The 27,142-nt window shown below is 36.4% G+C and overlaps 1 protein-coding gene across 2 annotated transcripts in view; it reads right to left on the bottom strand.

Annotated features, from left to right (window-relative positions):
* The window catches only part of MSH3 (mutS homolog 3), a 181,933-nt gene that overhangs the window by 9,182 nt on the left and 145,609 nt on the right, over positions 1-27,142 (bottom strand). For both annotated transcript variants that reach the window (XM_020290125.2, XM_020290126.2), the window contains exons 21-22: positions 2,686-2,872; positions 972-1,101 (exon numbers count right to left, since the gene is read on the bottom strand). In XM_020290125.2, coding sequence (XP_020145714.2) covers positions 972-1,101; positions 2,686-2,872 — 317 coding nt within the window. The remainder of the gene's footprint in view (positions 1-971; positions 1,102-2,685; positions 2,873-27,142) is intronic.

Below are 27,142 nucleotides of genomic sequence, written 5' to 3'. Positions count from 1 at the left end.
AAGGACAGGAAAAATATGGTAGATCCTCCATGGCAGCTCTAGCAGAGTGGAAAAATCTGGAAGCAGAACACATGGATTCTAGGCTCAAGTTAGCCCCCCTAAGTGGCTATCATGGGCAAGCACTTAATCTGTATGAGATTCAGCTTCCTGGCAATACTAAGATAAAACACATGTCCAGTACAGTATTTGGCCCATAGTAAGTACTATTAAATGATATTTGGGGGAAAATATTGGGTATTTTTAAAGATGATAAATAATACTCTGCACTTGACTATCAAGGCATAGTTCCTGAGATGAATGATGGAAGAAGGTAAGGCACTAAGAAGAAAACCTAAAAACTCTCCACCCTCCAACCTCCCTAATTCTTGTTTTATGTTTTTTTAAAAAAAGGCTGCCGTTACAAATGAGATGAGGAAGACCAGAGGGCTCAGATATAGCATGGATAAATGTAATGTCTACTTGACCCAAATCGTAGCAAAAACGTATTTGGATAAATGTTATTAATGGCCGGGCACGGTAGTTCAAGCCCGTAATCCTAGTTCTCTGGGAGGCCGAGACGGGCGCATTGCTTGAGTTCAGGAGTTCGAAACCAGCCTGAGCAAGAGCGAGACCCCATCTCTACTATAAATAGAAATTAATTGGCCAACTAATATATATGGAAAAAATTAGCCGGGCATGGTGGCGCATGCCTGTAGTCTCAGCTACTTGGGAGGCTGAGGCAGTAGGATTGCTTGAGCCCAGGAGTTTGAGGTTGCTGTGAGCTAGGCTGATGCCATGGCACTCAGTCTAGCCTGGACAACAAAGTGAGACTCTGTCTCAAAAAAATAAAATAAAATAAATGTTATTTATAACTGACATTCATAGCTTTCATTATTAACAAGCAATAAGTTCATATTCCTATAAACTTTGGAGTTGTCAAATATGAAAGCCAGTAATATTCTACTTGTACCTACAGCAGAAGTGTTTCATACCTGGATCCCGTTTGCTTTCATCCTCACTGACCAAGAATCCCATGTGGTAATTCCCCACCTGTTGTGAGTAACTTTTCTCTAGTTCACAAACCGGTGGATAATGGGTGACAAACAGGGTTAAGGATTTCACCTAAAGCAATAAGACAGAGCACAAATGTTATTTTACTTTTAAATTTTAATGACAACTTTTCTTAAACTTTGTTTTCAAAAATTTCAAGCCCTCATAAAAGTTGTAAGAAAAGTACAATGACCATCCCTATACTCTTTATCTAGATAACCAATTATTAATACCTTGCCATATTCCCTTCCTTCCTCCCTTCCCCCCTCAGACACACGCACGCAATTTTTCCTGAACCATTTGAAAATTAGTTGCAGACATCATGACACTTTATCCCTAAATACATAAGATTCTAAGAACAAAAACATTCTCCTATATAACCAGAATAAAATTACACTCAAGAAATGTATTACTATTATATAATCCCTAAATCCCCCCAATTGTCCCAATAATTCTTTTTTCCCCTTTCCTTATTGTTTATGACATTAACATTTTTGAAGACTGAAGGAAAACTATCATCTGGAAAAAAAAATAAATGGACATTATACCTTAAAAACAAAACAAAAAAACAAAAAACTGAAGGACACAAAAGGTTAAAGAAAAAGTAATTTTATTTTTGTATTGTCTTTTGAAAAGAAATATAAGTAATAAAACATGCTTTCATTGGCTACTTAAGGAAGAAAGGAAGAAATAAAAGTGGGAAGAAGACACAGAGAAAAGAGCAATAAAATATGGGAAAAAACAGAAAAAGAAAGTCTAAAGGGAAGAACAGCTCCAGGCAGGTGCTATGAGGGAGGAATAGAAAGGCAGAAACCAAAATGAACAAAGACACAGAAAATAAACAAAAGGGAGACGAGGACAGAGATGGCAGAAATGGAAAGTCTGTCACAAAATTTCACACTGAGATGCTCAGAAATGCACTTTGAAAAAAAGAGATATGCGATGAAAGAATGATGTTACTGAATCAGAGAGGGACGCAAAGAGATGATCAAAGGTCTTATATTGAGATCTTTTAGGATGTCAGTGAAAAAAGTATTTCAGAGAGTAGAAATGGCATTATCTCGTCGTCTTTCCTCAAGAAATATGGCTGGAGGTGTATGGTCCCTGCTCTTAACTTTAGGGTTTGTCAAGGATAATAAGATATAGTTCTCAGTGGAAATATTGCCAGGAAGGCCCTTCTCATACAACCAGATTTATTTTGATTCAGCAAAACAAAGGAAGACCACCAAACAACCACAAGCATTATTTACCGTCAATCTATCTGAATTCAGTGTATAACATTCTAATAATCAATTAGATTATGCAGGGTTAGGGTCAATTATAAGTGAGTATTTGGAGACTGAGATCAGGAAAGTGATTTGTATAGCAGTAACACCCACATACAAAAAGGCATGCAGAGATTGCACAAAGGTACTATGACTATAGTCAGTAGTAATATATTACATGTTCCACAATAACTAAGAATACATTTCAAATATCTTACCATAAGAAATGATAAGCAGGGTGAAGGACATGTTAATTAGCTTGATTTAATCATTACACATTGTTTACACATATTCAACCATCACAACTGTACCCCAAAAATGTATACAATTATGATTTGTCAATTTAAAATAGTATTAATTTATTTTCTGAAAAGGTATACAGGATACTTACATCTCTAATAAAATACTCAAGCGTAGCATAGGCGATGGCAATTCCATCATGGGTGCTTGTCCCTCTCCCCAGTTCATCCAGGATAACCAAGGACTGGGATGTTGCTTTTCTGATTATCTCTGCTGTGTCAGTCAGTTCTTCCATAAATGTACTCCGTCCTTTATATATATTGTCTGCAGCACCCATCCTGCAAATAAGATGAAAACACCCTGATTTTCCCCTTAACTTTCTTATGAAGAAGCCCAGCATTATTTTATGAATAATAAAAATAAAAGATCCCTAGGGATCTATGTATTTTTAGCGAGCAATAGCTGAAATTGTGTTAAACAAAAGAAAACATATGTTGAGAGTAAGGAGTGCCTAACTTCAAAGTGCACCTTGTGGGAACATTCTGGATAGAATCTGAGGTAATGGACAAAACTCCTAACAAGTAGGCCAACTTCTGACCCTACCTTTTTCTGACCAATTACTTCCAAACCAAAGTTTTGGTATTCACAGGACAAAACAATACTTCTCTGTGTTGCTGTGTTTAAAACAGCATGAATACAGTACTAGGATACTGTACAATTAAAGGGCTTTTCAATGTTTCCTTAAGATTGGACACTGATATTATGAATTAAAGTACCATGTGTAAAATAACTTACTTATATAAGATTTTTTACTGGAACTAGAATTACAGATGTTTGCATCCTTGGACAGCAGCTAATACCGATTGCAGGTTCCCAAAGTGGATATTATGAAACACAGTTCCTACAGATGTCAAGACGTGGGTCTAAAATATTTAACGATTTCTTTCTGAGATTTCTTAGAACCTGTAATATTGGGCTACACACTGTGCACTTCTTAGAGTAGGATCTCTAGCACACAGATTTTATTTAACTGATTTAAGGATGGACCTTAAAATTTCTTCCAGATTCACCTTGTAGCAATAATGTCCTACAGAACACATTTGAGAAAACACCTATTTAGGGCAAAAGGAACCTGAAAAAATGAAAAAGAATAATTACATAATACTTACTTAATGCCATGCAGTTAATTGTAAAACTCAGATTTCAGGTTTTTGACCCACTAGCCAGCTTTGTGGATGCTGGTAAGTAGTTCTTCAGCAAAATCCCTTCATCAGTTTAGTTTTGCTACAATAGTTCACAAAGCAGAGCACACACTTCACACTTGACCTACAGCCCTATAATGTACCTTTCATTTCTGGAGAAATTCATGGTGAAAATAAGCCCTTAATCGGCTGTGTGGCTGAAGCCATATAATAACAAGGAGATGAAGTGTGATGTCCACAGATGGACAGAGCCTTAGAACTGTTCCAGTAACCAGTGGTATTTAGAAACTAACTACATCTATGATGGAGTTAATAAAGTTTTACTCAAAGTGCTGTCAATTTTATTCATTTAAAAATCAATAAATACAACAAATAATTTCTGAAATGTTTCTATCTTAGGAACATTCTGGCTACTTTTTCAAAGTTCAAATACTGTTATTGACCTCAAACCTTATTAACCTTCTGTAATTATGATTTTTTAAAAGTATACTGTCACTTTTATTAAAAACTACATGTACAGAAAAAAATATAGAAGATTATGAACATGTTTAGAGTAGTTATCTCTTGGTGGGAGGATTACTGGTCATTTGGTGACCCTTTCTCCTCCCCCAAGGACCTAGCAAAACATCTGGCACAAAGATGAAATTGATAAACAGATATTAAATAAAAGCAACATAATAAAGCCTTCCTTTCCAACTCTAAAGGATTAAAACATATAAGAAACATTATGGGCTAAATTTATAGCCTCTATGCTCATGATTTAGTTCTAACTTTCCTTGCCTGACTGGCGCCACTACTACACAAAGCTGGCTGCTGAGAGTTTACAGGGGTCAAGTACGCCAGTCTGTTATCAGCTTTTGACAATGGTACCCTGTGTTTCTGTTTTCTGTGTTTCTTTTTGAAGTGAAATTTGTGAATAGTTGCACACCTCGACAGTATTTTTTAATTCTGTCTGCTTAATAGCCTGAAGACCAGGAGAGTGCTAAAAGAAGAAAACAGATTTTTCAATGATAGGGAATTGCAATATTATCTTGCTTTTGCTGAAGATGATTTGCTTGCTTTGTGATACTGCATTATCAACATTAAAAGAATTGAATGCTCATCAGCATTGTAACACTCATATGGGCAACGAATATTTTAAATTAGAGGGAGAGGTACAAAAGGTTGTACTGCAGAAATTAAAAGATGAAAAACAAAAGCAAAGACTATTCTTTTAAGCAGTAATAAGATCTGGAAATGATGCCACTGAAGCAACTTATAAAGTAGTTTATATATTCAGGAAAAAAGGGAAGCCACTCAGTGATGTAGAAATTGTGAAAGAATGCATTGTTGAAGTTGTAGGATGCCTAGATGGCAATAATGTTTTAAAGTACAAACAACTGCCTCTTTCAAGGAGAACCATAACTGATGGGCAGTGTGAATCAGCCTTCAACTTCACAGAACAACTTCATGCAATCTTCAAAGGGAAAATATATATTATTCAGTTGGTCTGGATGAATCAACTGATACCACTAACTCAGTGCAGCTTTTACACTTCATTCCTGTCATAATAGGAGATTTTCTTTGCTACAAAGAGTTACTTGCTTTGGGCATTCTTGATAATAGAACACAGAGAATAGATATCTTTACCAACTTTCAAGATAAATGTTATGAAGTTGGACTGAATTTGATAAATATAGTGTGTTTGTACAGATAGTGCACCTTCCATGACAGGAAAACATGAAGGGTTTATTGTACAGACAAAGTATTAACAGATCCAGATGCTCTCATTTCATTGCACAAAATCTCTGTGCTAAAGCTACTATTTCAAGTGATACTTTGCAACAATTATAAGTATTGTTAACTATATTCCTACAATGCAACACAGCACCATCAGTTTCCTAACACCCTAAAGTTGAATGATGAGGTATTCAGTGTGGAACTGCTGTATCATTCTAAAGTGTGTTGGCTATTGCAGAGACAGGTGTTTGCCAAAATTTTCCCTCTGTGAGAACATGTAGTAAAATTTTATGAAGAACAGAATCAGCAATGTGAATTATTAAAAGATTTCTATAGGAATACAGCATTTCTGTGTGATATGTCAAATTAAAATGACTTGAATATTTCTTTGGAAGGTAACACTATTAATAAGTCTATATATGATATGTGGCAAAAATCTAAGCATTTTGAAAAAAGCTATCTTTTTTCAAAACACTGCTTCAAAAGGAAATTTCGGATGAATATTTTTCCCAGTTAGGAAAGATCATTGAATTAAGCAAGATGATATATGCAAATCATTTGAAGAATAGTGTTATAGACATATTAATTGGAGAATACCATGAAAGGTTCACAGACTTTGAGAATCATGACATCACACTCAAATTAGCATTTCAGCCTAACCCAGTAGATATCAGCAAGGCACCTAAAGAACTACAGATGAAATTGATCTAGCTCTCAGTAGATGACATTTTAAAGTCATTGTTTGATGCTAACAAAGATCCAATTGAAATATGGAAAAATGCAGAATATCCACACCTTCAGCAACATGCCCGAAAAATGCCTTCTTTCTTTTCAACCACTTATAGCTATGAGTCAACATTCTCCTACCTAACCCAAATCAAGATGCACTTAAGGTTACAAATGACTGATAACCATCTAGAGGATCAAGTGAAACTGCAGACCTCCATGCTGTCACCAAATATTCAAATGCTTTCCAATGAAAAGCAGACATAACAAAGTCATTAAAAGGTTAGTTAACTTTAAAATTAACAAATACTTTTTATTTTTTGAAATTAAGTACATGCTAGTTAGATTTTTACAAAATAATACACATTTTTAAGTGTATCTAATTGAAGTTTCTTGAATGTGGCCCTATTTGATTACAGCTAAATTCATACAGCCTTCCAACATGAAAAGGTCCCCCATCTCTGCTCTAAGGTGACTCCAATGATGTCCACCTCATGGTGTTCACCCCCTCATATGATCACCTTCCCTTGAGTGTAGGCAGGACTTGTGATTTGTTTTTAACCAAAAGACCATGGCAAAGGTGATGGGATATTAATCCTGTGAATATATATATTATGCCTTGTTAGTTGACTGGCACTATAGACTTTCTCCCTGGCTGGCTCTGAAGAAGTTCACTGCCATGTCGTGAGAGGGCCATGTGATCTGTGAGCAGCCTCTAGGAGCTGAAAGCAGTGCCCACCCTATACAGTCTGCAAGGAGCTGGGGACCTCAGTCCGATAACCATAAGGAGATGAAATCTCTCAACAACCTGAGTGAGCCTGAAAGCAGGCCCATCTCTAGTTCTGTCTCCAGGCAAGAGCTCAGCCCTGGTCAGTACCTTGACTGCAGCTTTGCACAGGCCCTGGCCAAGCTATGTCTGCATTCGTGAATCACAGAAATTATGAAATAATAAAAGTGTTGCTTAAGCTGCTAAATTTGTGATAATTTGTTCAACAGCCCAGAAAACTAATATAGTAACTTTACTTCATAAATATGAAAAATGAGGATTCAGCATTTCTTTCATTCTCTTTGCTCCCTTAATCTCTAAATATCCAGTCCCTAATACTCTTTCAATCCCACTGTTGGTTCACTAGTTTATACTCTTTGGCCTGAGCTATTCGAGAAGCATAACTTTTCTCTCTATCCTCACTTTCCCTAACAGCTAATCTGTCTTTCACCATGCCAGCAGATTCACATTTTAAAATCAACTGAGTCATTTTGATTCCTACACTTAAAAATTTAAAATGGTTTCCTAATACTTGGAAAATAAAACTCAAAATTCCTAGCATGGTTTTCGAGACCATCTGGTGTGCTCTGGCGCTAAACCCTTCCCCATTCTGCACTGCCCCAGGATCCCACATCCCTGTCACAACAACTTATGCTTGTCATCACTGATACATGGCATATACTGTTTTTTAAAAAACAGCGTTATTAAGATATAACTGACATAGCATAAAATTCAACCTTTTAAGTGTATATAGTAGGCCATCCATAGCCGTGGGTTTCACAGCTACAGACTGAACCAACCACAGATCGAAAATATTTGAAAAAAATAAAAATACAATTTAAAAAACAATACACTGTAACAACTATTTGCAAAGTGTTCACTGTGTATTAGGTATTATAACCTAGAGATGATTTAAGGATACGGGAGGACATGCACAGGTTATATGCAAATATTATGCCATTTTATATCAGGGACTTGAGCATCCACAGATTTGGGTATGGAGGCAGGGATCACAGGAACAATCCCACAGGGATACCAACAGACAACTGTAATTCAGTGGTTTTTTTTTTTTTTAGTATATTCAGAGAGTTGATGTCACACAGCCTTGTCCCTCTGTGCATTTCCTCATTGCTCTGTTAGCCTGGAATAGTCTTCACCCCTTTCTTTCTATGGACCCAAAGCCTATTCTTTAAGCTGCTTATGTGTAGCTCTCCCTGACTCCCCTCTTATAGAACTGACTAGAAGATATGCACACACACACACACACACACACACACACACACACACACACACATACACACACACGTTACCTTTCTGGAAGAGTTCTTTGATAACAAGCCTGAAATACCAATACAAATATCCTTTATATTCTTTTCAATTGCTAAGCAGTGCCCTTTACATAAGATGACCAACACATGCTGAAATGAATGATTTGTTTCCAGGGTTGTAATACGACTTCCTCAACTCAAATCATTCAAGAGTTAACAACTTTGTGAATGTCCAAAAAATTAAAGCAAAGTTTAAAATAAGAAAGAACTGACTGATCCTTTGTGGGGAAAGTTGCAAGGCGCAAGAGGATTTAAATTTTTTGTTGTTATTTTTGAGACAGGGTCTCACTCTGTCGCCCAGGCTGGAGTGCAGTAGGACACAATCATAGCTCAGTGCAGCCTTGAACTCCTAGGCTCAAGGATCCTACCACCTCAGCCTACTAAGTAGCTAGAACGACAGGTGCCTGCCATCATATCCAACTCATTTTTTTTTAGTTTTTGTAGAGATGGGGTCTTGGTATGTTGCCCAGGCTGGCCTTGAACTCCTAGTCTCAAGCAATCCTCCTGCCTTGGCCTCCCAAAGTGCTGGGATTACAGGCATGAGCCATTGCACCCTGCCATGATTTAAATTTATATTTTTCTTTTGTGTTTCCACATAAATTAGGGTATTCTTGTACATTGTTGCTGAGTTCACTCTAAAAGATGAAATTATAATATACATAATTCTAAGAAATATGAGAATCTTAATTTTTTAATGGGATACCAAAAAGTAATTTTTAACATTTTATTGTAAAGTTTACTACAATAATATGATAACTGGTAATTAAAGATTGGCACACAACCTCAGCAGTATTCATTCACATTTTCTACTCAGTTAAAAACACTGCATTTTAAAAAGTAATTCCAATTTTTATTTTTCACAGTGACCTAATTAATGTAAAAATGCCTTTCCTATGTTGGTAAAGCCAAACTCATGCCAATGAAGTACAATTTTTAAAAAAATTATATGGTGTTTTTTTAACCTTCTGCTTATCCAAACTGCCTTTGCTAATATCTTTAAGCCCTTCCTCACGGACATGACTAACAGATCACCATGCATCCTCCAGCCTGCCCCTCTTAGGTTTTGTCACCCACTTTATGACTACCCACTTGTAGTTTCTTTTGATGATCTTAGCATCAAAGCCCAGACAGCCTCTCAGTCACCTTTTAACAAAAGCTTTTCCTCTTACCAAACCTTTTCTATAGGACTATCGAACCTAGACAGGCTATAAACAAAATGGTGATTGTCCTAGAGCTACTCACCTTTCCTATATAAGTTTTATTTGTTCCTGTGTTTATTTTCTCTACAGAGAATTCAGTCCTCCTTTGACAGAAGGGAAGAACTAGTCTGATGGCAAAGATTTTGCCATCACTGAGGCAAGAGATAGAACCAAAAAGTCCTGCTGCTGGAGAAGTTCTTAGTAATCATTCTATACTCTCATGTCACAGCTTACGTAGAACATTTCAGAAGTCCAGTCACTTTCCCAAAGCGATGAGCTAATCTGTGGCAAAGAAGAAATAAATACTAGGTCCTCTGGTTCCTGGTTGGGGTTTTTAGAGTCACCACTACGCGCCTCATGATATCATATTTCTCTGTCCTTAAGGAGGCCAGGCCGGATTTCAGAAGATCTTGGATGTACTTTTACTATGCAATGGTCCTGACCCTACTATTAGGTCTGTGGTTTTCAAGTATATTTTTAGCTATTAAATACTTTGTTCAAATAACATTTTATAAGAAAATTCACTCGGTGGATTAAATGAAATGACACTTTGGTCAAGAACTCAGCACTATTAGGCCCCTTACCCTCTTCCAGACGGGACTCTAGCATCCTGTAGAACAGTTTCAAGGCCATGGCATGAGGAACCAACACATTTTCTATCACAATTCTATTTTTCTATAGAACCTGATGATAAAGTAACAATGCTGCCCCATAGACATTAAAGAAATACTAACCCATGAACCAGTCCTCAAGGCTACTAGAAAATGCATTTGTAATTGTGAGAAGTACTTATTGATAAAAATATTTTCTGTAACTTCCCTTAAGAAATGTATAATTTATTCTAATTTATTTATTCTCATTTGATTACTAGAAAACAACTGAATATCTTATAATAACAAATAGAAACCTGACTTTATGTTTCTATCCTTATTTCCTCTTTGATCCAATGTCTTGAATACCATTCTCCTCTCCCATTATTCTGCTATATTGTATTATATCTAAGTAAACAGTATAAAATAATTTTTAGCAAGGCAGCATAATTTATATTAAATTATGTTTTATAATTTATAAAGATAATTTATATTAAATTATAAAGTTAATTTTTAAATTTATGAAGTTTATAACTTTTATTAAATCAATCATTTATAAGACATGCTACTGGACAATGATTCTGAAATTTTCAAATGTTAAAATATATTAGAGATTTAAGGAATTATAGAATATGTAATTATCATTATTCTGTCTTTATTTATAGTTAAACGTAGTAAAAAAATGGAAAAATACATTCTTTCGATTTCATCTTAGAGTTAGCTTGCCCTGAGGAGACAGAAGGTTACAGTTATGTGATTAAGGAAAAAAAAATCACTCTGATATTTTTAGGAGTGGCGGCTGACTAATCTTTCTAATCCCTCTACTCCCCTCCTCTCCTATAACCCTTATATAGGTCAACAAAGCTTAATAAAGCAGTAATGGAGAAAAGAAATTGTTACTTTTTAAGGCAGTTTCTAAAATCAAATATATGATTATAAAAATTGGAAAAAAGTTTGCTTTTATGAAATCTTGATATTTTGAGATAATATTCTAGATGTTTCTCAGTTAGGCAAATGGGATGGGCCTGTTTCCCTTCAAATCATTATCTCTGGGCCTTTTGCAAGGAAAATGCTAGTATGAGGGAAAAATACTGCAATTTGGAGGAAAAGAAGATTTTTTTTCATATTGAGTGATAAATAATTGGAGCTCAAATATTAACATTGTTAAATAGAGGTGATAATTACTTGTATTATATTCCTTGACAAACATTCAGTCCTTTTTAAAAAAAGTGTGGTAACATATAACAAAATTTACCATTTTAATATTTCTTAGATGTGCAGTTCAGTGTTATTAAATACATTTACAATGTTGTTCAGCCATCACTACTATCTATTTGCAGAACTTTATCATTCCAAACAGAAACTCTGTATCCATTAAAAATAACTCTTTATTCTCTCCCCCTCCGCAGCCCCTAATAACCTCTATTCTATTTTGTATCTATGTATTTGCTTATTTCCAGGTACCTTATATAAGTGGAATCATACATTTGTCCTTTAAGTGCTTTGTATAGGAGGGTTTTATGTTAGCTTATTTTGCCTTCTTTCAGAAACTGAAGATGTTCCCATTCATTTCACTTTACTAAAAAGTTTGCAGAATTCTATCCAGAATGGTTGTCTAAGCTTCTTGGTATTTCTGTATATTACAAAAGATAATCTCCTAAACAACAAAGTAGTCTGAAATAAAAAAACAAAAGTAACATTTAAGAAGGATGGTAGAAGGAAGAAAAAAAAACCCAAAACCTCCACAAAGTAAAGCCCAAGAAGAAAGACTGCAAAAGAATACCAATTACTAAAAGACGTGTACGCACTGCATAGAATTTAAAAGGCATAAAAATAGTGCAGTAGTACATCTGTGTTGCATTTAATTAAACATAAACATTAACTCAGAAACTGAAATTACAAATGACAAACAACTTACACATTTGCATTTTTAAAAAGCCTGGAAGTCCAAATACCTAGATAATAATAATCTCCAGGTGATTTAAAAATTTTTCTTTTTGAGTTTTAAATTTTGCATAATGAATAAGCACTACATAGTAATTAGAAAAACAAACATTATTTTAAAAAATCACAAATGATACCTATAAGAACACTTTATACTGTATCATTATGTTAAGACAAGGCAGAATGATGATAATTACCAGATTAAATAACCAGTTTTCTTCTAGCAATACCAAAAATATTTTATTGGCACTAGTGAGATTACAGACAGTCCCTGACTAATGAGTTTTTTACTTTATGATAGGTTCATCAGGGTATTAAATGCATTTTGATTTATGATTTTTTTTTTTACTTATGATGGGTTGATCGGGACATAGCCCCATTGTAAATTAAGGAACATCTGTATTATAATAGAAAAGAAAAATGTTTTTTTCTCTAGTATAATCCTTTCTACTTATGGTTACAATCAAATCACACGACAGTATTTAATGTTTTTTTATATAAGCTATACTACTGAATTGTAAATATAACCAATCAAAAACCTCTGTAGCAATTTTTCAATTACAGCAGAAACATTGCTGAGAATCAAGATAGCAATCCTAAAAAATGCTAAACTTGTATTGGTTCATGTGACACAATGTACACTGGAACTGTCTACAAAGCATGTGCAGGAAACTTATGAAGGATGTGGGTATTTTCTTATCAAAGGAAATTTACACTGTGCTGACTGGGTATATCATCCTCTGACATGGCCAGCAGTCCACTCTATGGGAAAGCCCTAAGAATTGCAAAGGAAAATAATTAAAAGAGCAAATGCTCTTAATCAACCTTAACTACAGCTGTGTAAAACCACAGATAGTTAAGGTTGCCAAAGGAAGATAAAATTATCAGTCATCAGGGATAAGATTAATCAGATTAATAAGATTAATAGAGGAGAACTCAACATAACCAGAGGATGCATCCTTATAACTGCACACACTATGGCCTCAGGCAAATCACAATCTCTCTGATCCTCAGTTTTTCTTTCTATAAGATGTTAGAAGTTGAAACTGAAACAATGGCTCCTAAATCTGGATATTCATCAAAGTCACTTGCAAAGGAGCTTAAAAATAATGAGTTCAAGGGGAAATTAGAAAAATTAAATGAAATTAAATCCAAAGCCAAAGAAATTCTAAGATTAAAGCAGAAATCAATGAAACTGAAAATAGGAAATCAACAGAGAAAATCAACACACCAAAAATTGATTCTTTGAAAAGATCAATAAAATTGATAAGCCTCTAGAGCAGGCTAACTAAGAAAAAAAAAAAAGAGGACACAAATTACTAATATTACAATAAAAGAGGAAAATACCACTACAGATCCTATGGACACTAAAAAGGTATTAAAGGATTACTTTATGCTCCAAAATTTCATCTAGATGAAATAGATCAATTTCTTGAAAGATACCACTGCCAAAACTCACCCAAGAGGAAACAATCTGATTAGACCTATATCTATTGAAGAAACTGAATCAATAATAACCTTCCAAAACAGAAAGCACGAGGCACAAATGGCTTCACTGGTGAATTCTATCAAACATTTAGGGAAGAAATTATATCAATTCCCTATAAGCTCTTTCAGAGAATAGAAACGGGGAATACTTCCTAGCACATTCTATAAAGCCAGCATTTCCTTAATACCAAAACCAGACAAAGATATTATAAGGAAACTACAGACCAGTATCTCTTATGAATATAGATGCAAATATACTCAACAAAATATTAGCAAATCAAATCCAACAATGTATAAAAGAATCATACACCACAACAAAATAGGATTCATCCCAGGTATGCAAGGCTGGTTTAACATCTGAAAATCAATTAATGTAATTCATCACCTCAGCAGACTAAAGAAAAACCACATGATCCCATCAATAGATGGTGAGAAAGCATTTGACGAAATCCAAATCCAAAACTCCCAGTAAACTAGGAATAGAGGGGAACTCCCTCAACTTGATAAAGATTAACTACAAAAAACCTACAGCTAACATCATACTTAATGGTGAGAAACTTGAAGCTTTCTCAACTAGCATCAGAAACAAGAAAAGCTGTCCACTCTTATCACTCCTTTTCAATACTACTGCAAGTACTAGCTAAATGCAATAAGGCAGAAAAAGGAATTAAAAGGTGTTACGGTTTGAAATTCTTGTCCCTTCTGAAACTCATGTTGAAACTAAATCCCAAATGTAATGATATTAAAAGGTGGGGCCTTTAAAAGGTGAGTGGGTCAGGAGGGCTCTGTCTTCATGAGTGGATTAATGCCAAGAGGAAATGTGGGGTCAGAACCAGAGCCAGCACAGAGCCCCCACTGGGGCAATGTCTAGTGGAACAGTGGGAGCAGGACCGCTACTGAGATGCTAGAACTGTAGAATCAACATGTGCAGCTCCATCCTGGGAAAGCTGCAGGCACCTGACCCCACCCTGCGAGAACTGAAGCCTGGGGCTGAACCCAGGAAAGCTGTGGTTGGGAAAGGGGGCCTACCTGAGGCCCTGGGGGGCCAATCCCCACACCAATGTATCTAAGAAGTGGGAGTCAAGGGAGATTATTCTGGAGCTTCAAGATTTTATGTTTACTCTATTGGGTTTTATGTTACTCCTTTTTTCTCGACTATTTCTTCCTTATGAAATAGGAATGTCTGTCTTATGCCTGTGCCACCATTGTATTTTGGAAACAGATAACTTGTTTGATCCCACAGGCTCACAGCTATAAGAAACTTACCTCAAAAGGAATTGGACCTTGAGCCTTGCCCATATTGATTCAGATGAGACTCTGGACTTCGGACTTTTGAAGTGGTGTTAGAATGACTTAAGGCTTTGGGGCTATGAGGATGGAATGAATGTCAGAAGGACATGAGTTCTGGGAGGCTAGGGGCAGAATGGAATGGTTTGAATGATTGCTCCCTCTGAAACTCATGTTGAAACTTAATCCCCTATATAACAGTATTAAAAGGTGGGGCCTTTAAAAGGTAATTGGGTCAGGAGGGCTCTGGCCTTATGAATGGATTAATCCATTCATGGATTAATGGATTAATGGGTTATAACTAGAGTGTGTCTGTTATAAAAGCCAGTTTAGTTTTCTCTTATGAGCCCTCTCACCATGTGATGCCTTCTGCCCTGTTAAGATGCAGTAAAGAAGGCCCTAACCAGATGCAGCCAGCCTCAAGCCCTTATGTAAACTATGGACTTCGGGTGATAATGTGTCAATGTAGGTTCATCAATTGTAACAAAGCTACCACTCTGGTCAGGGATGTTGATAACAGGGAAGGCTATGCATGTGCAGGAGCAGGGATATAAGGGAAATTTCTGCACCTTCCTCTTAATTTTGATATAAATCTAAAACTGCTCTAAAAAAAAAAGTCTTGGCTGGGCATAGTGGCTCATGCCTGTAATCCCAGCACTTTGGGAGGCTGAGATGGAAGGATCACTTGAGACCAGGAGTTAGAGGCTGCAGTGATCTATGATTGTTCCACTGCATTCCAGCCTGGGTGACATGGTGAGACCCCGGCTACAAAAATAAAAATAAATAAAGTCTTTAAAAAAATGGAGTTCAAGCTTCTCATCTGGGCACGGTGGCTCATGCCTATGATCCCAGCACTCTGGGAGCTGAGGTAGGATTGCTAGAGGCCAGGAGTTTGAGACCAGCCTGGGCAACATATTGAGACCTCTACAAAAAAAAAAAAAATTTTTTTTTAAATTAAAAAATCAGTTGGGCATGGTGGCACCTGTAGTCACAGCTACTCAGGAGGCTGAGTAAGGAGGATCCCTTGAGCGCAGGAATTCAAGGCTACAGTGAGTGATGATCATGCTGCTATACTCCAGCCTGGTGACAGGTTGAGACTTTTCTTTAAAGGAAAAAAAGGGTCTACATCATACCTACTGCAAGAGTATCTCCAGGGGATCTACATTCAGGGGATTTGCCTGGGATCTGTGTTTAAAACCAAATCAAATCAAACCTTCAGGTGTCTTTGAGGCAGCTGATAAAGAACAGGCACTAAATTCATACAACCACTTCCCATCAAAAGATGAAGTGAGATATCTAGTGTTTGCTAGATACAGCTACCGCAGCTAAATAAAGCACAGACATTCATAAGGCAACATTTCTGATGCCAATAAAATCATAACAACTTACTCATTTAGTAAAATGTCACTTATCATGTGGTTTTTAGGGCTGGTATTTACTACTAATTAGAAGATGTGGACTGCTTCAAGATGTTTTCTTTCTGCCCATAAAGAATATATTTTGTATAGAGTACAAATACTCCACAGTAGGTACTCAATAAATATTTGCTGAATTAAACTAAATTAGGCAAACAAAGTTATCCTCCACATGGTCAAAAGCAAACATGTAACATAATTTAAGCACCTGAATGCCTATTATCTTCCAGTTCTTTTTCAAGATAAACATATTGGTGCCATTCTGAGTACACAGCATTCGCTGAAGCTGGGTGTCAGAAGAGGGAGTTTATGGGCGTAGTGTGCCATGGAAATTATTAATTAGGGGCCACTTAATGTAAATACTCCTTTTCACCAACATTTAATTGGCATAAATACAAATAAATTATGCTGGGAGAAGAGGCCAATTGCTTTGCTTTTTTTCAAACTATTTTCTAACTAAACTTAATAATTCATTGCTTTTCTAAAAATTAATTATTGAGTCTAAAAAGTTGAATGAGATTTAAGTTTGCATTCATCAGGATAATGAACAATGGATCTTATCTCAGTGATGCACTCAAATATTTTAATGATCCTTGGAAATACAGGTCTAGAAATACTTCATTGATGAGTACATACATCACAATACAGATATACATATATCAATTAAAGCCAAATGTATATGTTGGCCAAAACTCTATTTAAAAAAAAATATGCTTGTTATTCAGGAAAAGGCTCATATGAAGTTATAATATTCAGAAAAAAAGATTCCTAACCTCTTGCTTATAGCATTTCATCCATTTACTTATTCTTAGAGCACATTGCACAGAACAGAGTAGGCATTTTATGAATATTTATGGAATCCACAAATTTAAACCTAGTGTTCTAAATGACCAATTAATAATATAAAAATAACCAATTTAAAGAGAAAGGTTGGAGCTTATGCAACTAGAGATTTTAATATTTTTTCCATTGAGTACAAAAAGCATTTGAAGTGATTTACAATAACACATTTCTAAAGAAAAAATTGCGATGAACGTGAAAATAAGATTACAACATATATGAGATTCTTGAATTTGGGAAGCATAGCTTAAGCATGAGCTTTAAAATGCCAATTCTTGGGTACCACCTTAGAGATTCCAAGTAAAAGATGTATGCAATAGCACTTAGAAAGTAGCATTCTTAACACGCGCCTGTGTGATTCTGATACAGCTGTTCTAAGAATCATGCTAGATAAATACTCCCATGTAAGAAGAGAAGAGGAAAACCAAATCAAATTTGTTTCTACACCTGAGCCTCAAATTTAGTTCTTGCTGTCTTGGCAGCCAAGACAAAAAGGAATTAAAGAGGAAGCAGCCATTGGCTGATAACAGGAAGTCTGGCAGTTTGTTAAGAAAGGCCAATCAATTGCTTCAAATCTTTTTGTAAACAGGCACAGTATGCACATAGAGAGAAAAAATATCCCTTGCATTAACAAAATAATTTACCAGATGGCACCTCATGTAAAGGACATTAAGTAATAGAAATGAAAATGTCCTTATGAGCAATTCTGGAGAATATATAGAAACATCATCAAATGGGTACTTCTTATTCTAATTTATTTTAAGCATGAGGACAAATTTTTTAAACACTGCAGGTGGGACTCTAAACTAGTACAGCCCCTTCAGAGAACATGAAAGGATGCATGCTCCTCTCAATCCAGCAATTCCACTCATAGATAAATTCTAGAGTAATAAAACCTCACTTATGTACACTACAAGTTGTATATTAGTACTAGGACTGTTTGCAAAAAATTGGAATCATGCCAAATATCTGTCAAGGAAAATGAGTAAACTGCAATATATGCATATGTTATATCATAATTAGGGGGAAATTAATGAACTAGAAGTGTATGTACCCATATGGATTTATTTCATAAGTATAACATTGAGGGGGCAAAAAATCCATTCGTATTATAGAAGAACAGACAGTGTGACATAGTGCACATAAAGTTTAAGAGCATACCAAGTAATATTGTTTCAAAAAAACATACCAATGAAGTAAAAATATACAGAAATGCATAGGATTAACACGAAAGTCAAGGACAACCAGTTAGTTACTATAGATGGGGTGGAGGACAATTGGATTAGGGAGGAATAGGTGTTCAATCATGTAGTGCTGTATTTCTTCCCCAGTAGCAGGAAGGTACATGGGGAATTATTATATGTCTGAATTATTTCATAATAAACACATGAAAACTATTAATGTAAGAGCATAATATTAAACTATATCCTAGTAAAGATTCTAAGGATATAATTTAATGTGGCCCATGTAGATTCCTTCCTATTCAGGCAAGAAGTGGAGGACTAGGGAATGGATAGGGAACATGCCCTGTACACTAGAGGGCAGTCCATCCCAGATGGGGCTCTCAGAGGTTAGGGATCAAGGAGTATCTGTACTCCGGATACACTGCAGCCATTAAAAGAGTGAGACTAATCTGTATGAACTGATAGGGAAATAAGTCCCCCACATAAAAGCAAGCTACCCAGTGGTAATGCTTAGTATGGAATCTTTTTTAAAAAAGAAAAGATTTACTTGTAGACTTGTGAAAGGTTACATAAGCTAGACCTGGAGAGAAGGGTGTATGTTTTTGTTTCACTTTATATTCTACTACACTGTCAAATATTTTTCATAATAAGCATCTATTGCTTTGCCAATTACACAACTGAGCTCTCCAGCAAGGGCTGGGGGAGAAACTTAGTTGTTCTTTCACGCAGTGATGGGCAATCGGTCCAGCTCCTTAAGGTTGCTTCATGGTCATGAGATAAGGGGATGCCATCAGCATGGAGGAAGATGGCATCTTTCCTGTGAGCATCTTCCATGCCAGCCACTTCCTGAGAACAAGAGGAATGGCACTGCCATCACCCCATTCTGGGTGGTCTTTGGGTTTCTGAATTCTCAACCTATTATAGCCCAATATAATAGAGACAAAGTCAGGGCGACTGTATTTGGTTAACTTCTTTCAGTAATGATAATGAAGAGCACTTCATAGTGATTTTACATCCTTTTAAAAATTATTCTCGGCCGGGCGTGGTGGCTATTTTAAAATGTTAAATAAAGAAAACATAGGCTGGACGCAGTGGCTCACACCTGTAATCCTAGCACTCTGGGAGGCCGAGGCGGGCGGATTGCTCAAGGTCAGGAGTTCGAAACCAGCCTGAGCAAGAGTGAGACCCCGTCTCTACTATAAATAGAAAAAAATTAATTGGCCACCTAATATATATAGAAAAAAATATTAGCCGGGCATGGTGGCACATGCCTGTAGTCCCAGGTACTCGGGAGGCTGAGGCAACAGGATTGCTTGAACCCAGGAGTTTGAGGTCGCTGTGAGCTAGGCTGATGCCACGGCACTCTAGCCTGGGCAACAAAGCGAGACTCTGTCTCAAAAATAAATAAATAAAATAAAATAAAAATTATTCTCATATCAACCCTGTGAAGTATTATCAAACTTTGTTTTATAGATGAAAAAACTGATATTCAGTTTAGAAAAGGGAGTACTATACACTCATATATATGAAAACAGACTTTTAAATCCAGAATACTAATGACATAGAATCTAGAAGAAGAAAGAAAACTAAAATTTGCCAAGTACCTACTATTGTGCCTGGCACTTTTATATACTTTATTTAACTCCCACAGTAATCTATGAGGTAAGCAGTATCATCTCCATTTTATAGGTGAAAAACTGAGGCACTGAGTAGTAATTTGGAAAAAGTCACACATAGTTGTTAAGTGCTGTGTCAAAAGCAAGATCTGTACCCAAGTACAACACGTCAGATTCTTTTTACTCTGGCATAGTACTTCTCTCAGGGCCCCATAAGGATTAAGCAACTTGTGCTTGGTCAGGAAACTGGGGAACTTGCACTGAATCCTGAGCTTTCTATCTCTGTAGCCTCCATCCTTTCCCATACAGAGCCTGTCTACTCACATCTTAGGAGATTTAATATTAGCAAGAGATTAGAGAATACTATTGACACATAGAGAACTATGTGGGATTTTACCATACTTCCAAGCTAACAAAGTTAGCCCAGTAATGTTTCATAGATGCTGGCAGAAGATATGAGACCCAAGGGTCAGAGACAAAGGATTCTTTCACTCATGTTGGTTTGCAACGGCCCCCAAGTCCTCTGAGGGTGATGCAAAGGGCCCAGCATGTATGCTGTGCATGCAGTAAGGAAAGCAAGCTTCCTCTCCGAGGGAAGATTCACCTTATTCCTCAACACTGTTTGCTGCAAGCACAACCTTGACAAATGGGAAACAGCCCAAGTAAAGAGCTATAAGGGGCTTTCTTGGAACACAGAACAGAACATGCAGGGACACAGGGCCCATGGCAGATTGTCTCTATAAACATGACTTTAAGGTCCACAAAACAATAGCTACTCAAATGGCAAAGCAAAGAAAAATGTCGCATGTTTCAGTATTTAAATCTTCATAATCTGCATATTGCTTTTTTAACTGGCCTAAATGATTCTTTGTTAATTAATGTTTTAAAGTCATGATTCATCTTGAAATGTGAGGTCAATAAGTCTGGGTATGTTTTAGATTAATGAAGACTTCCAGGAAAAAGTGAAAATAATTTCATATAAAATTTGAAAATAATTTCATTTCTGATTGATTTTAATTTATATTAACATGTATACTTATTACCATACTGAATGGGGTAGAGGATAAAAAATGGAGTGGAGTTCTTTTCCTCCAACACTGTACAATATTGTGATGGCATGGGACAAGCAGTTATAAACTTAAAACAGATACTGAAATAAGACACTGAAAAAACTCAGTGTCCAAGTAAGTAGTGCATTAGGAGTTCAGAATACATAGATCATTGTGGGATGAAATGGTCACGGTAAGCTTCATGGAGATGGGACTTAAAATAATAACTAATATTTATTGAGCAACTGTTATATGCCAGGGACTACATTAAGTGTTTTATGTACATTATTTAAACTACACAGCAACCCTAGAATATATGTATCATAATTATCCCATCTTACAGAGAAGGAAGCAGGCTTAGATACTTTGATTGCCGGTATGATTTGATACTCAGATTTGCCAAAGAATTACCATTATAAGGATGAAAATCCAGACTAGCTTCAGCAACTCAGCTTAACCTGGACTTTGTCACAAAGTCCAAATCTCCTCTTGTTCAGCATCACAAAGGTGCACAGAGAACTGCCAGGACAGACTAATGTCCTTAACACTAGAAATTGTGCTCTTTACCTCTGTATCAGTGCAAATTTATTCCATCCTATACCTAGATTTAAATGCTTTATTAGACCAAATCTTACCTAGAAATTCTGAGTCCTATGGAAAAATGTAGTTAAGCTGCAATGTTCTATTTTAGATGATATTTGAATCACAGGGGATGTTTCAGCCACATTCCAGAAATCTGGACTAAGAAACAGATGATGTCAACACATTTATTTTATTTACATTAAAATTTTTGTTAGTCTTTCAACAAATTATTTACTGCATACCTACTCTGTACTAGGAAGGGGATACAAGAATGTGCAAAATAAGCATAATTTCTGTCTCAGTGGCACCTGTCATACAAGAATAATAATCAAACATAGTTTCCTAAACTGTAGGCAAACCAAAGAGACCCAGTAAAAACTAGTCTGTGTGTTATTACCCAATACATACTTCTAGCTGGTCTTATTACTAAAACTTGTTATCCAATACAATAAAAAGTTATTGTTGTTTTTTTTTCAGTCGTTTTCTTAAGTAATTCATTTGGTTTTCTGGACACCATGAACTACTTAATTGAAGAAGTTTATCTTTGTGGAAACCTTTGAACCAAATTTGTGGCTTATCCACAGCAGTGCTGGTCATTATGGGATATTTTAAGTCCCCATCTTTACTTTGACCTATGCTATTTTGAATTTTCTGCAAGCTGCCTCATTCCTTTCTTGGAAGATGGCAGGATAAATGTGAATGAATGAGCAAGCAAATAAAAACATGTACACATACTTCTGTAGCACTGTAGAATCATACTGAATTATAATGACTTGTTTTTTCATCTCCCTTACTGGACATGAGCTCCTTGAGGACAGGCAATTGTCTTATTCAATTTTGTATCCATATGCCTAGCATAAAACTTGGGTACACTACGGTTTTAATAAAAGTATGTTTTTAGGACAACAGAGTTTCGATCTTATTAATGGGCAATGCTAACATTTCCTAATATCACCATAGTTTGTACTGACAACACGGAAATGTAATGGCCATTTTATCATGTATCCTCACTGCTGTGCCACACAATGCAAGTTAAGATGACTTCTCAAATCAGATCCTCCCACCTGAGTATCACCATTTCTCAGGAGCATCACCATTCTATCACCTAGGCTTGACGCCATACTCTTTGCCTCTATTTCTTCAACTTTCTTCATCCATTGTAGTTGCCAAGGCCTGTTCATTGTAGCCCTACAAACTTTCTCCTCTGTCCCTTGTTCTATTTCCATCATTCTATTAATACTTAAGATGCTCAGGATTTCTCAGAGAACAATGCATCACATCATACCTTTGTATAGACTGTCTTTCAGTGTTGCTAAATGAATATTCATTCATTTAGCATAAATTGAAACATAAATTGTAGCTCTGATCACATCACTTCCCTGCTAACAAGTCTTCAAGGACTCCCCACTACCCACAGAATGTTTCCACTTGCCTGACCTTGAGTTAAGAGTCAATTCATTCAATAGCCCTGTTCTCAAGTATCTATTATGCATGTACAAAGCAAAGGGAGGGGAAGAGAAATGTACAAAATGTGAAACATCTTACAGGAATTGAAAACACAATAGTACAGCAGACATCCACACAAATAACTATAAAGTAAAAATTGGTAAGAACTGAAAAGAAAAACACATGTATGATTAATTCTGGCTTGAGAATCAACAAAGCCTTTAAGGAGGAAGAGGTATCTGAGCTAGATCTTCAACAATGGGTGAGATTTTAACACAAAAAAAAGGAGGGGTATTTCTGGCACAGGAAATAGTATCAACTGAAAAAGACAAATAGTAAAGTACTATAAAATAACTTCCTGCTATTCAGAAAGAATTGTTTGGCTGACAGGTGAGTAAGTGAGGGAAGTAATAAAAGACAAGATTAAAATGGTTGAAGGTCATGTGTTGTGTTTTGACTGCCATACTCAGGGATCTATGTTTGCTACAAGGAGGGCAATTAGAGGCTTATGAGCCAGAATGACCTGATCATAGCTGGGTTCTGAGAGGCAATTCACAGGACATGAAAACTTACTGAAGAGGGGAGAAAATGAAGGCTGGGAGGGCAGCAAAAGAGTTCCTGAAATAATATGCAAGAAGTAATTGGGGCCAGAAGCAGAGCTGAGGCAGTGAGACATGAACGATGACGGGCCAAAGTGGGTGATCAATAACACCTGCTAGTGACACTGTAAGTGGATTCCCACACATATTTGATCCATTTCTTCCTTGCTTGATAGATTAGCTTCTAGGTCCAGTACGTGTGTGTGTGGAGTTCTGGGGCCACCATCAGCCAGCTCAGGCTGCCGTGTGTGGTGCCTACAGCTTCTGGGCCCATCACTGCTCAGAGAAGTGTGACTCATCCCCAGGCCCCACTTTTCTCAAGGCAACTGCTGAGTTGGAACACACTGTATCTCCTTCCCATGTTTTCATCAGTCAGAACTCTGTGGTTCCTGGATCCATTTCAAGTCCATATTGCTTTACACTTCTTAGGCTTTATCCAACTCTCCACCTCCCCTCCTCCTTAACCCAGACATTAGCACCTTGGAATAGTTCCCAATCAACCAAAAAACTCTCCAATGTCCTCAACTCCATCTCCTCAAGGGCATTCCCTCCCTTTGCTCTCCAGATTCTGCCTTGCAGCCCTCTCCAGAAATGGCTATTCATTTTCTTACATCATGTGATAGCTCAACAGCTCTTCTGCTCACCACTCTCACTTCCACGATCCACTTTCTTGTAATAAAAATAATTCCTTTCAGCTTGTGCCACTGACCATAACATCTTCCCTCCTTCCATGCTATCATCAACTCAAGTTCAAATTTGTCCCTCTCATTCGTGCTTGGCTTATATACTCTTCTCCATAATAAGGGCCCTGTCATCATTTTGGGGGATCTCAAGGTCCGTGTGTTAAACCAACCCACACAATCTGGATCAGTCCTTAATGTCCTTTTGGCCAATTTCCTTCTCCTCTACTCTACCCCAGCCATCCAACAGCAGTGTTACATCTTGGACCTTGTCACAGACACAAACTGTCCTACCTAAAAAGTCATCCATTCAGGCAACCTCCTGTCCTCCCAGCTCATGCAATACTTCCACTATAACTATTCTTCAGTCCTTTCAGCCCACCTGCCATTCAACTTTCCCCTGTTCTTTCAGCCCTCTCTCCTTTCTTTAAGTCCCATGGTCCATCATCTTAAACACATACTTGCCACATCTTAAACTCCATGTTTTTTCATTCGTTTGACTGACAAAACCCCACTGTGACTTCAAGCCAACTGTCTATTTCAGGCCTGCGCACAAGCTGCTGTAGAAAGCCACCCAGCAAGCAGGGTGGTTCCAACAAAAACTCATTAATTACCCTCAGTGAGCCCCACAACTGCCCATCAATACTTTGTTTCTTTGGTACCCTCCTACCCTGTACAACAGCTCTTCTCCACTCTACTGAACTATCTTCTACTTGCTAGCAGATGAGAAAATAAAAGATACCAAATATGTACTCCCTCATCTTACCAAATGTACAAATCTACCCACATCTCATGTATACTTTCTCTTATTTTACAATAGGAAAGATGTCCCTGGCTATGACTATTACCTTCCCCTTTGTTTGGGTCCTAACCTTAGGAATCTTACATTAGGAGTTTTTGAACTATTCTGACCATATATGCATGTGTGAATATATAAAACAAAAACTAGTTTCACAGAAGATGGGTTTCATCATGAATGGCATGGGTTACTACATGTAACATACTGATATTTTTTTCTTCTACTCCATTAAAAAAAAAAAGCTTGTTTGGGTCAACTGTTGCATTCTAATAAACTATGATGTATTACATTACCATCTAGGAAGTATTCTTGCTAAAAAAAATTTCTAAGCCTCAATTTAATTATACCTCTAGAGCTGATTTTCATTTTTAGAAAATACAGGGAATAGAGGAACAAGTTTTTTAATATCACAAGGAAATAAACAGACAAATTCAGCACATGGGACATTCATTAGGATAACCAATCCAGTTTCTGTAACAAGTCAGTAGAATAAAGAAAAAAAGAGATGGAAAGAAAGATAACTAGTATAAATGAGAAGATGTTTAATAGATATGACATTCAAATACAAATGCAGACCTTGCTTTGATCCCAATTCAAACAATTCAACCATAAAAAGCTATTTTTGGAACAATGAGGGAAATGTCATTATGAACTGGGTATTATGATTATTTTTTAATTTCAATATATTTAGGGGGTATAAACTGAATTCCATTACATGTATATTAATACCTTGCGTAGTGGTGAAGTCAAGGCTTTTAGGGTACCCATCACCTAAATAGTGTACACGGTACCCAATAGGTAATTTTTCATCCCTTCCCCTCTCCCACCCTTCTCCCTTTCAAGTCCCCAGAGTTCATTATACCACTGTGTGTGCACTTGTGTAGCCATAGCTTTGCTCCCACTTACAAGTGAGAATGTGTGGCATTTATTTTTCTTGAACTGAGTATTAGATGATATCAAGAATTATATGTGTTAGGTGTGATAATGCATTGAGGTTATGTATAAAAATGTTCCACCTTTTTGAAGTACATACTGAAGTATCTAGGGGTGAACTGACATGATGTCTAGTATTTAGTTTAAGACTTCACCAAAGGGAGAAAAAATGAGAAATTTTAATAATTGTTGAACCTGGACAATGGTGACACAGGGTTTCATTATACTATTCTCTCTATTTCAGTACATGATTAAAATTTTTCTTAACAAAAATTTTCCTTCAAAATGCTAATTGCAACTCAATGCATTGATTTCATACCCACAGTTTGAAAAACAATGCTGTATCCTATCCTCCTCTCTTGCAAATGGCTGTCATGAATTTGAAAACAAAAAATCTTTACATTATGAAAAATTCCAAACATATACAACCAAGAAAAATAACACAAGGAAACCCCAACATAGCCAATATCTTACTCAAAAAGAGATTAATTCATAGCCCAATCTCATCTCATCTTTATCCTACCAACTTCCCCACCTTATTTGATGCAAATCCCAGAAAAGCAGATATTTAAAATGTACATATTTTAGTATGTATCACTAAAGGTAAGGATTTTTCTATTACATCATCATAATTGCATTATTTTTATCTCACTTTTTAAATTTACAGTTTAAATGTTTCACTAATGCTTAAAAAAAGGTTTATGTATTTGAATCAGGATTGAATTAAGACCTATATGTTAGAATCAGGTGACAGGCTCTTTAACTCTCTTTTAATCTACAGGTTCTGTTCCCTCTCTCCCCCACTTTTATTTTTTGGGGGGTCCTTGCTATTTATTTGTTGAAGAAACCAGTCATTTGTCCTACAGTTTCCCATAGTCTATTTTGCTGACAGTATTCTCTGGTGGTATTTAACATGTTCCTCTGTCTTTTTTTCTTTGTTGTAAACTGGCAGATACATCTAGAGGCCTGAACAGATTCAGGTTTGATATTTTTGGCCAGATGATGACACAGATTGTGTTACAAATTTTTACCTAATGTCTGGTTGTTTCTCCTTTGACAATGTTAGCGGCCATTTCTGATTATTACTTAGATCTACTATTATACTAGGGGTTGCAAGAAGGCTGACTGACACTCTAATTGTCATCATTCCTGCTTTATCAGCTGGAACATTTCTGTAAACAGACACTTCACCTCATCACCTGATTGAAAATGTAGG

This window comes from Microcebus murinus, chromosome 11, assembly GCF_040939455.1.
Source record: "Microcebus murinus isolate Inina chromosome 11, M.murinus_Inina_mat1.0, whole genome shotgun sequence".
NCBI classification, from domain to species: domain Eukaryota; kingdom Metazoa; phylum Chordata; class Mammalia; order Primates; family Cheirogaleidae; genus Microcebus; species Microcebus murinus.
This window is presented reverse-complemented; position numbering and strand designations above follow the sequence as displayed.